This window comes from Labeo rohita, chromosome 23 (assembly GCF_022985175.1).
Source record: "Labeo rohita strain BAU-BD-2019 chromosome 23, IGBB_LRoh.1.0, whole genome shotgun sequence".
Classification (NCBI taxonomy): Eukaryota; Metazoa; Chordata; class Actinopteri; order Cypriniformes; family Cyprinidae; genus Labeo; species Labeo rohita.
The window spans coordinates 22,976,862-22,989,445 of NC_066891.1; the positions used below are offsets into that span (position 1 = coordinate 22,976,862).

The 12,584-nt window shown below is 34.7% G+C and overlaps 1 protein-coding gene across 2 annotated transcripts in view; it reads left to right on the plus strand.

The window, feature by feature from the left end:
- tns2a (tensin 2a) overlaps positions 1–12,584 on the plus strand; it is an 82,055-nt gene that overhangs the window by 23,333 nt on the left and 46,138 nt on the right. For both annotated transcript variants that reach the window (XM_051095742.1, XM_051095743.1), the window contains exons 2-3: positions 8,141–8,246; positions 9,421–9,458. In XM_051095742.1, the coding sequence (XP_050951699.1) occupies positions 8,141–8,246; positions 9,421–9,458 (144 nt within the window). The remainder of the gene's footprint in view (positions 1–8,140; positions 8,247–9,420; positions 9,459–12,584) is intronic.

Sequence of the window (12,584 nt, forward strand, 5' to 3'; positions counted from 1 at the left end):
GACTCATTAACAACTACAGTATCACTAAACAAAAAAAAACAAGCATTAAGAATCAAGCGTATGTAAACTTTTGAAAGTGGTTATTTTTATAAATTCAACTTCATAGTATTGCAGCTGTGAGTTTTGCACAGTGTAAAAATCTAGAGGACATCAGTCTGCAGTGGAAAAAGATATGGCAGGTTTTTAGTGCCATTGCATCGAACGCCACTAAAAACACGTCGTCTGAATTTTTTGGGGAGGAAAGCTAATTCCTCTGGCATTAAAAGCACTTTTTCAGCAAGTGTAGGTTATAGCAGCAGTTAATCCAGTGCTCATATATTCTCTTATTGGCTCATCACTTGAAGACAGTTTGATATCCAAGATCTCCGTTCCCTTCATCCATCTTCACTGATGTTTATTCGTCTGATTTGTCCGTTAGAATAGTTTTTTCTTGAATTGTTGTTTGTGCTTACCAGTGTTTCTTTGTCTCTATGATTTGAAATCGTAATGGGTAGCATCTGTTGGTGGACCACCATGGTTGCAGGCACGATTTTGTGATTGATAACGTGGTTATTCGCAGATGCTTTTTATTTATTATGACCTGCGGGAGACGGATGGCAGGGACGATCTGCTTGGGGCACCCTGGCCATTAATGCCACGCTGATTGGAGAACATTTGTGGCGAAGGCAGGATGGAGATCTGAGCAGTTCTCCAGATTGTGGGCTGCTTCCACTTGGATTTATACCTTAGAGGCTGAACTCTAGAGGCGCCACCACCAAATCTACAGTGGTTTCTCTTTTTTGAGTTGGATCTTTAAACTTCAGTGACAGATAAAGGATGCTTTCTGTGTCTTAGAAGCACTTTTTGACTGGTGTAAGAGTCAGTTATGTGATTGCCACTTATTCTGTTTATGAATAGATTAACAGAAAACATTATAAAATATTTAAAACTTTGGAATCAGTTAGATTTTTAATGTTTTTTGAAGAGGTCTTTGCTGCTCATCAAGGCTGCATTTATTTGGGTATAAAAAATACAGTAATATTGTGAAATAATATTGCAATTTAAAATAGTGGTTTTCTGTTTTTTAATATACTTTGACATATAATTTATTCCTGTGATGCAAAGCGGGATTTTCAGCATCATTACTCCAGTCTTCAGTGTCACATGATCCTTCAGAAATGCTTCTAATATGCTAATTTATTATCACTGTTGGAAACAGTTGTGCTACTTAATATTTTTTTTTTGGAAACTGATACTTTGATGAATAAAATGTTAAAAAGAAACAGCATTTATTTAAAATATAAATCTTTTGTAACAATGTACACTACCATTCATAGTTTGGGGGTCAGTAAATAGTTTTCTTTCTTAATAAAATACCTTTATTCAGCAAGAATGTGTTAAATTGATAAAAAGTGATAGTAAAGACTTATATTGTTAGAAAAGATTTCCAACATTGATAATAAATTAACATATTAGGATGATTTCTGAAGGATCATGTGACACTGAAGACTTAAAAAATAAAGAAAGAAAGAATAAATTAGATTTCATAGTAGTATAGTACATTATACACATTATACTTTTTATAGTATATTAAAATAGAAAACTTATTTTAAATTGCAATAATATTTCATAATATTACTTTTTTCTGTATTTTTGATTAAATAAATGAAACTTTAGCATAAGAGTCTTCTTTAAAAAACATTAAAAATCTTTCTGATCCCAAATTTTTGAATGGCAGTGTATATAAAAAATAATATTATATATTAAAAATCAAATAAAATCAATTTATACATACAGTGACTTAAAAACCATGTTGTATGATTAGCATATGTTCTGTCTTTTTATTAAAACTTTTTTTTTTTTTTTGGGAGGAGCATACAGTTAAAAACGATATCATAAAATAATTTATTAAACAAAATTAAAAAAACAATATATAAAGAATACAAAGTCTCAGTAAAGAATTACGTTCTTAGATAAAATAATAGAATTAAACTAAATTTAAAAAAACAGGAAGTGATATGACAAAGAGGACCCCTTTGCATCAAGGTCAAAATATAATATTAGATATGTTTTTGTTTTGTTTGTTTGTTTTTTTATGACAAGACAACATTAGTTTAACTAAATTTATATAAAGTTATAGTACATTTCTTAAAAACTTTTAACTAATATTTTATTTTTAAGTTAAAATAATATTAAAAAAATAATAATAATAAAATATTTTATATTTTATTTTATACTAAAATAAGTAAAACTGATACTAAAACTGACAAATAAAAATGAATAAAAACTATGTAGATATAAACAAAAACTACTAAAATGACAAAAACACAAAATAACTAAAAAATTAACCAGAATTAAAATCTAAAGAAAAAATGTAAACAAAAACCGATTCTAAATATTCATAAAAACAATAATAGTATCTTTATGATACTAAAATAACACTGATAAGAAGATTACATAAATACATTTATAATTACATCACATTACATTGATTGCTTTTGCATTTTTTTTCTTTTCTTGAAAATGAAACCAACATAAATACAAAGAGTACATTTCTAACAACTTGGCACATGTTTCAGCTAGATTTTTAAAAGATTTTTTCCTTTTTCATTTTAATGGATTCTCTTATATGTCATTGACCCCTAAATGTCAATTGGTGTTTATGTTCTTGTTAGGCTTCCATTCATAGCTTGCATGTACTGAGTTGGGCTGGAACACAAAGTTCGGTTCAGTGCAGGATATTGCACACAATATGAGGATCTGTTGAAGCTAGAGCTATTTATGGAGAGTGCAGAGGTGAAGAATCATGGGAAAACTGGTACGTGGGTATGCGTTTCACCCTAAAATACGAACTTGCCTGTCGCTTTCTGTCATTTCCACGTCTGTTTATATCCAGATTGTCTGTTCAATTCCTCTTCTGTTCTTTCATTTGAGTTTAAAGGGGAGGGTTTTCTCTCTCTCAAAGGCTGTCCTTTTTGCTGGAGAGCTTTGGCAAGCTGTTCTGGATGGCTAAAATTAAGTGAACAGTCCCTCCTTGTCTCTGCTCTGTGCCTTGGGGGCCGTCCCTACCCTGACTACCCGCTCTTGGCACACTGTCGGCCGGGCAGTAGGTTGGTCTGTTGACGGGTGTTGCAGTCACACCTCACAGAGCGCAGGACCTGCGAGACGTGATTTTGCACACTCGGTTAAAGGGGGTGGGGTTACTTAGTGCAGGTAATGGAGCGCTGATTATTTTTTCATTCGGGTCCTTGACCCTCGTGGACTTCAGCAGGAGAAAGGTAAGCTTTATAACGCACGTTCTATGCTCACCTAATTAGGGTGCACAGAAAGGTCACTTTTATGTTTAATAGGGCTAAATTACATAAACACTAACCTGTAGGCCAGGGTTCGAGAACAAGTGCATTTTGGTTCTGTAAAGTGGCATTAATGATTTCTTTTTAAGCTTTTAAAGTGTATTTATGGAAGTTAAAGGACCTTCACACTTTTTAGAGCTTTCAATTTAATTTAATGTAACATTAGTACAATAAATGAGACAAAATACTGTAGATCAGCGACTTCTAAAGCAACTTTTGCATGTTTATTGATCTATTTAATCATCTGCCGGGATAATATAATATTGTCTTTTTTTTTTTTGCTATTTTATGAATTTGGTATTTTTTTATTTTATTTTATTTTATTTTATTTTATTTTTTATTTTATTTCTTAGGAAATATCAATATATGTGATTAATTGCACTTTTTTATTGATTATTCACCAGAATATATATTGTAATTATTTCACAATCAGTTAACCAAACTGCTTTATCGATTTATAAATATTTAAAAAAAAATCTGCCATTAAATGTAATGTCACCAAAAGAGCCATTAAATTGTAACATTTCTTGAAAATTATATATGATATAATATGAAAGATATATATGAAACCAGCATGCATACAGAGTACATCTGGGAGCTTGGCACATGTGTTTTTATTTTCTTTATCATGGACACTTTTATACGTCATTGACCCTTGGCTAAAGTTAAGGAAAATGAACAGAGTGAACATGGGAAAAACTAGAAGCTGAAATTAGCCAAAAGAAAGGAAATCCAAGCATTAAGTAGCTGTAAAAGAGAAAGGAAAAAAATCAGCTGATGATTTTCATTTGGGTGGGCAGACTGAACTCCTGGAGCAGCCAAGCAAATCAGCGTGATCTGGCTGAGATCTCTGAGAGGAATAACATGAGATGACCCGTTTTGATTAATCCAGAAAGAGAGAGAGGGCTTTCTTGGTAACCGTGGATGTTTAAATGGGATGCTTTAATGCATAACATGTAACGTTTGTCATGTGGCACTTTTACAGGGCATTGCTATCGCCTAAAGCAGCTGATCCTGTTGTTTGCTCATATTGGATGAAAGACTTGCTCTGATTAAGCAATTATAGTCAGCTATTACGGTTTCTCAATTCTCAACCATCTTAGTCATACCGAAGAAGTCTTGTGTCACCGTACAGCGAGAGAACAAACGGTTATGAATGTGGAGAGGACAGGCTACAGACAACACTAACACATGTTCCTCTGCTTCTCACTTGGTTTTGCTTTAGGTCTCAGATTTTATGTTGGACATCAAGTGATCTTTGAAAGCCGCTGCCATTTAAGCAATCATTTATTTTAAAATGTAAAAAAAGACATTATTTAGCAAGCTTGTAACCACATAAATCAAAAGCATTTTTGTTTTTTTAACAGTTATGATTGTTGTAGCGCCAGCATGCTTGTTTAGAATCACCTGTCACATGTGTTTAGCAGGTTTTATGAAGTTTTCAGTTTTCCTTTAGGTTTATAGGATTTTGGGTAAATTTTGACAGGCCCCTTTTCTAAACTACCCTGTTATGGCTTCCCAAAGGGTAAATTTCAACATTTTTTGATAATTATTGGCCTAGATAATGCAGAGAATTGTACTGCATTGTTTTTTTTTCCCAGATTGAGCGAAAATCCTAGGACTAGTTTGCAAAAGTAGGTTTTTTACATCTTCTCAATCATTTATGAAATGATTTGATTGACAGCAGTGGTTCTAGAGGCAAAGTTGTCTAGAACGAGGAGTTCTATCATATGTGTGAAAAACGTGCAACATACAAATGTTTATGCCCTTGAAAAATGAGATATCGCCCCCAGTGGCCTCGGACCAAGAACGTAGACACCGATTTTCATGTTGATAGGACAAATGTTAGTGCAGTTACAGCCATTTTTATGTTTTTTCCCCTCTTATAGCATGATGTTCTGGGTGGTTTCTAGGGTGTTGCTATGTGTTATGATGTTCTGGGTGGTTTCTAGGGTGTTGCTATGTGTTATGATGTTCTGGGTGGTTGCTAGGGTGTTACTATGTGGTTGTGATGTTCTGGGTGGTTGCTAGGGTGTTACTATGTGTTATGATGTTCTGGGTGGTTGCTAGGGTGTTACTATGTGTTATGATGTTCTGGGTGGTTGTTAGGGTGTTACTATGTGTTATGATGTTCTGGGTGGTTGTTAGGGTGTTACTGTGTGTTATGATGTTTTGGGTGGTTTCTAGGGTGTTACTATGTGTTATGATGTTCTGGGTGGTTTCTAGGGTGTTGCTATGTGTTATGATGTTCTGGGTGGTTGCTAGGGTGTTACTATGTGTTATGATGTTCTGGGTGGTTGTTAGGGTGTTACTATGTGTTATGATGTTCTGGGTGGTTGTTAGGGTGTTACTATGTGTTATGATGTTCTGGGTGGTTGTTAGGGTGTTACTATGTGTTATGATGTTCTGGGTGGTTGTTAGGGTGTTACTATGTGTTATGATGTTCTGGGTGGTTTCTAGGGTGTTGCTATGTGTTATGATGTTCTGGGTGGTTGCTAGGGTGTTACTATGTGTTATGATGTTCTGGGTGGTTGTTAGGGTGTTACTATGTGTTATGATGTTTTGGGTGGTTGCTAGGGTGTTACTATGTGGTTATGATGTTCTGGGTGGTTTCTAGGGTGTTGCTATGTGTTATGATGTTCTGGGTGGTTGCTAGGGTGTTACTATGTGGTTGTGATGTTCTGGGTGGTTGCTAGGGTGTTACTATGTGTTATGATGTTCTGGGTGGTTGCTAGGGTGTTACTATGTGTTATGATGTTCTGGGTGGTTTCTAGGGTGTTACTATGTGTTATGATGTTCTGGGTGGTTGTTAGGGTGTTACTGTGTGTTATGATGTTTTGGGTGGTTTCTAGGGTGTTACTATGTGTTATGATGTTTTGGGTGGTTGCTAGGGTGTTACTATGTGTTATGATGTTCTGGGTGGTTTCTAGGGTGTTGCTATGTGTTATGATGTTCTGGGTGGTTGCTAGGGTGTTACTATGTGGTTGTGATGTTCTGGGTGGTTGCTAGGGTGTTACTATGTGTTATGATGTTCTGGGTGGTTGCTAGGGTGTTACTATGTGTTATGATGTTCTGGGTGGTGGTGTTACTATGTGTTATGATGTTCTGGGTGGTTGTTAGGGTGTTACTGTGTGTTATGATGTTTTGGGTGGTTTCTAGGGTGTTACTATGTGTTATGATGTTCTGGGTGGTTTCTAGGGTGTTGCTATGTGTTATGATGTTCTGGGTGGTTGCTAGGGTGTTACTATGTGTTATGATGTTCTGGGTGGTTGTTAGGGTGTTACTATGTGTTATGATGTTTTGGGTGGTTGCTAGGGTGTTACTATGTGGTTATGATGTTCTGAGTGTTTGCTAGGGTGTTGCTATGTGTTATGATGTTCTGGGTGGTTTCTAAGGTGTTGCTATGTGTTATGATGTTCTGGGTGGTTTCTAAGGTGTTGCTATGTGTTATGATGTTCTGGGTGGTTGCTAAGGTGTTACTATGTGTTATGATGTTCTGGGTGGTTTCTAAGGTGTTGCTATGTGTTATGATGTTCTGGGTGGTTGCTAGGGTTATACTATGTGGTTATGATGTTCTGAGTGTTTGCTAGGGTGTTGCTATGTGTTATGATGTTCTGGGTGGTTTCTAAGGTGTTGCTATGTGTTATGATGTTCTGGGTGGTTTCTAAGGTGTTGCTATGTGTTATGATGTTCTGGGTGGTTGCTAAGGTGTTACTATGTGTTATGATGTTCTGGGTGGTTTCTAAGGTGTTGCTATGTGTTATGATGTTCTGGGTGGTTGCTAGGGTTATACTATGTGGTTATGATGTTCTGAGTGTTTGCTAGGGTGTTGCTATGTAAGTGGTAGGGTGTTTTCTTGCCTAGAACTCACCTGTTTTGTTTGTTTAATCATCCAGAGGCAAATTTAATTAGTAAGTAGTTTTTTTTTAAACTATTTTATACATTAAACTGAGACTGAAAAACGTACTTTAACATTTAAAAAATGACTCTTTGCCTTCAGAAATATTGTGTTGTGTGTAGGAGGATATTCAGTAGTGATAGCTGGAGATGCCCATTGTACCTGAAGACAATGACTGTGGAGTGAGGGACTCCAGTGGCTGTATGTGATAGTGCCAGCTTAATGAAGCTGTGGCTATGGCACCTAAAGGGCACACACTGCACTTCTCGCCAGCTGTCCAAACAGGGTCCAGAAAGAAAGAAAGAGAGTGTGGAAAAGAGTGCTAAACCCCACTACCTCTCTGCCAAATGGAAAAATGCACGTCCAAACACAAAGCTGCATTATGCTTCTCTGCTGTGAGACGTCATACACAGTTAAAACCAAACCCAGTGTACAAACATGCTGCATGATGAGTTTGTGCTGTATGTTAGTCTTGAGCCTCATCAGAAGTGATAACATACAAATTAGTATTTGAGGAGGACATGTGGTTGTCAGGTATTTCGTAGTCAAACGCTACACAGTGGGCTTGTTATGTAGAGCTGTTTGTGTGAACCAAAGCGTCCTCATCAAGTTTCTCACCGCAAGATGTGCCACTTTCAGATAAAAGGTTTTGTCGGGTTTTTGTTTTTGTTCTCAGCATTGAAAAATGAGCTGCTGTACAAGGAAAGAGAGCCAGAGGCCTGACATCCAGAGGAGAGTTCAGGTCAGTGAAGGGAATCGGGCGGAAGAGCAGAACGCAAGAGAAGATTTATTTGGAGAAATAGTGAACTAATGACAAAATGTCAGGATTACAGACAGTGAATGAGAGAGAGGTATGACTTCAGTGTCAAATACAAAGCCCTTTTTGAAATGTTGTGTTTGTGTTTTCCAGGCGGGGAAGGGCGAGCCCCACGTCTTTAAAGAAAAGACCTTCAAAAAGAAGCGTCAGTGTGGGGTATGCAGGCAGAGTGTGGAGAATCTGGGCTCTTTTTGTCGAGGTGAGTGACGTCTGACTATTTCAGCCTTTATCTGACGTTTTTTTAGCTTGTTAATGCCAAGGATAGCCAAATATGATATTTTTCTTATGTAATTTTCATGTATAAAACATATTTTTGCCTCACAATTTATACGAAGAAGAAGCATGTTACTATAAAGAAAAAATGTTGATTGTTAACTAAAATAACTGGCCTTGATACTACTTAATACTTGTACAAAAGAAAAATGAAGACAAAATATGATCTGAACAATATTTACACTTAATACAAAATATTTATTTATTTTTATTTTATTTATTTTTTTTTTTTTTACAGTGAATCCCATTCCAGTTTTGCAGTAAACTTTGACAGCCATAAAATTGTTTTGTAATATCTTTCAATGCCAATGATTGGTATTGGTAATTATTAAACTATTGAAAATCATTTTCAGTAATGGTAATAAAGCTGAAAAACTTCTAATAAATAAATTAAATAATGTAAAATAAAATGTAAGTTTCGAAGTACTGCAATTACTTAAGATAAAACTGAAATAAAATAAATCTATATAGAAATATTAAAAAAAAAAAAAAGAAAAAAGCACATGACACAACTACTAAAATTAAATTAAAAAAAATTAAATATTTTTTTTTTAATTAAAAAAAATAAAAGATATTAATAAACACTATAATAGTATATAAATAATACTAAAATAACACTGTTTCATGGACTTCTAGAATCTGTGGTACCAATTGTAAATTTTTTCTAAACTTTTTTTTTAAATTATATATATATATATATATATATATACACATACGTAAGTAAATAAATACATGTTATTGTAGCTAACAAGGTGAAAATATGATGAATATTTACACTTAGTAAAAAGTATCTTTAAATTTAAAATGTACCATTTATTATTATTTTCATTTAACTTTGACAGCCCTAAAATCGGTTATTTAATATCTGTCCATGTCAGTGATGTTATTGGTAACTATTAAACTATCAAAAATCGTTTTCAGTAATTGAAATGAGTTTATGTTGTATGTAGTACTAAAATGACTTAAACTCCCATAAATTACATCACATCTTATGGTTCACTAGGAGGTTACCTAAGATTGTATGCTCTAATGAAACTATATCTAGGCTTCTTCAGTATTCCTCCCTAACCAACACATTTCCCTCTCTTTACCACCCACAGTTTGCAAAACAGCCACTCATAAGAAATGCGAAGCCAAGGTAAGAACATTTTTCTCATTTCTCATCAGGTCATAACATATTTATCAATGTCTCATTCACTCCCTCTTCAGATTAACATGGGTGTATAAAATAGGAGTTTATGTATTTAAAGGCTCTTTCTCTCTCCGTGTTTCCTGCACTGAAGGCCTCCCTGTGTTGGGGCGGCAGTGTTGGCAGCCGCACCCCAGCACCACACAGCCGTAGTGAAAGACTCATTGATAAGGCCAGTGGATGCCAGCGCTGGCACACCCATATAAGGCACGGCTCCAGAGGAGCACCCTGGGATCTAGAGTCCCAAGCTGTTTGCTTTATTCACAGTTGCTGACCTTGTATAGAGTAACCACTGTGATACCCAGCTTTATATAACCTTATTCGTCACTCCTTGGCACTGGCAAAAGTTTGGTCAATGTGCAAAGAAACAGTGAGTGGTTTAACATGCCACGTGGTTATTCAATCAGCAAATCACCAACCCACTGAAACGCTTTTTACGACAAAGAGCTGGCAGTTTGTCTAGAGCTGTATCATTCTAGAAGTTGTGCTTCCTGGCTGAATAGGATCATTTTCAGGCATGAATTCTCATAATGACTACGTTAAATTATTACGCGCAATGAATGCATTTTAGTGACTATGTGGAATCAGGCTTCAGAATTTACAGTTTACCAGATAGAATTCACTTTTTGAGAAAACCGGCCTGCCATACATACATACACACATACATACATACTTATATTCCTCGCATATTGCAGATCATTGAGTGACCTTCTCTCCATCTCCCTCTGAAACGTAAATGAAACCTAAATGAGAGATTATTTTGGTCACTTAATCTGAATAATCTACTTTATGTGTCAACCCATGGAGTTCTGGAGAAAAAAAAAGGGGTTAACTTTTGCAGTTGTATTTTCTAAGGAGGTAAGTGTTGTTATAAGATGGAACAGATGTCATGAGTCATGTTTTACTCCCATTTGGTGCTTTACAATGTTCAAGTGACAACTTAGATATTTGAGTTGACTTAACAAAAAATTGGTTTGTTAAACTTAAAAACTGGGTAAGATACCCAGCTGCCTTAAAATTTTACGTTGAATCAACTCAAATGTCTAAGTTGTCACTTAGTACAAATTAACATTTCAAGTTGACTAAACTTAAAAATTTAAGGCAGCCAGTTAACAAATTATTATTATTATTATTTATTTATTTTTGGGCTTTTTTATCCCTTTATTTGGACAGAGCAGTGTAGATCAGACAGGGAAGCATTGGGTGAAAAGAGAGGGGAGTGGGATTGGCAAAGGACCACGAGCCGGGATTCAAATTCGGGTCGCCATGAGTGCAATTGCACTGTATGTCGGCACACTAACCACAAGGCTATTGGTGCCGACGGTAACAAGTTATTTTAAGTTGACTCAACAAATTGTTTAGGACATAAAATGATTTTCATGAATTACTGAATGTCATTCATTAGGACAGAAGCAACTCATTTTAAATAGTGTGGTACAATTGTTATATGGCAATTAAGGGCTACACTGTAAAAAATATTTGTTGAGTCAACTTTAAATAATTTGTTACCTGGCTGCCTTTAAAATTTTAGGTTCAGTTAATTAATTAAACCAAGATGACAAATTTACTTCAGCCAGAAATTTGCTTTTGCAATGGTTAAATGTTCAATAATATCCTCAAAAGATTTTTTAACTTTGGCACATTTTTTCCTCTATATAGTGATGATATGGCAAGGAATTAATAGGAAATTTTGTAACTTTTGTTGTGCTAGCATGTGGAAATTTTTAAATTTTTAAATCATGTACTGTTACAATTAACCTCACGTTTGTGCCCCACTTACCCTGTACATGTAAAATGCTTTATCACATTTGCAATTCATAATTAATGTTGATGTATCATGCAGTCCTAGACTGAACTGTGTGTGTGAGTGTATGTGTCACTGAAATGCAAATTTAGCTGCAGCCAAGTGACTTTACGCGACCCACTTTGTCCCACAATTGAATCGCAACACACAGTTTGAAAACCCCTGATTTAGATTTTTAGTTTTTTTGTTGTTGTTGTTATTTCAGCCATTAAGTCTTAAAATGATTTTCAGGAGTTATTGAATGTCAAGAATAAAGACAGAAGCAACTCATTTTAAATAGTGTGATACAACTGCAATTCTGGGCTGGTGACAGAAAGGTTATAGGTTTGAATCCCAAAACAGGCTATTACTTTGATTACATTTGTTTTTATAATTTCAGCCATAAAAAAGTCATAAAATGATTTTCATGTATTATTGAATTTTAAGAATGAAAGCAGAAACATCTAATTGTAAATGGTGTGGCACAGTACTTATAATTCTTGTTTATAACCAAAAGGTTGTAAGTTTGAATCCCACAACTGGCTATCATTTTGATTATTTTTTTATTTTTTCATTATGTCAGCCATTAAGTCATTAAAAGATTTTCATGAATTATTTATTGTCAAGATTTAAGACAGAAGCAATTCTTTTTAAATAGTGTGGTCCAATTGTTATACTGCAATTCTGGATCAGTAACTGAAAGGTTACAGGTTTGAATCCCAAAATAGGCTATGCCTTTAATCACTTTTGTTATTTCATAATTTCAGCTAAATCATAAAATAATTTTCAGGAATTATTGAATTTTAGGAATGAAAGCAGAAGCATCTAATTGTAAATGGTATGGTACAATGTTTATAATTCTCATCTTATAACCGAAAGGTTGTAGGTTTAAATCCCATAACAGGATATCATTTAGATTATTTTTGTTTTTCAAAATTTCAGCCATTAAGTCATAAAATTATATTCAGGAATTATTGAATTTTAAGAATAAAAGCAGTAATTGTAAACGGTGAGGTACAATGGTTATAATTCTTGGCTTATAACAGAAAGGTTGTAGGATTGAATCCCACAACAGGTTGTCACTTTTATTACTTTTGTTTTTCAAAATTTCAGATTTTAAGTCATAAAATGATTTTCAGGAATTATTGAATGTCAAGAATCAAGACAGAAGCAACTCTTTTTAAATAGAGTGGATCAAATGTTATACTCCAATTCTGGGCTTATAACCAAAAGGTTGTAGGTTTGAATCCCACAAAATAGGCTATCACAGTTCTGGGCCAGATGTAATTCTC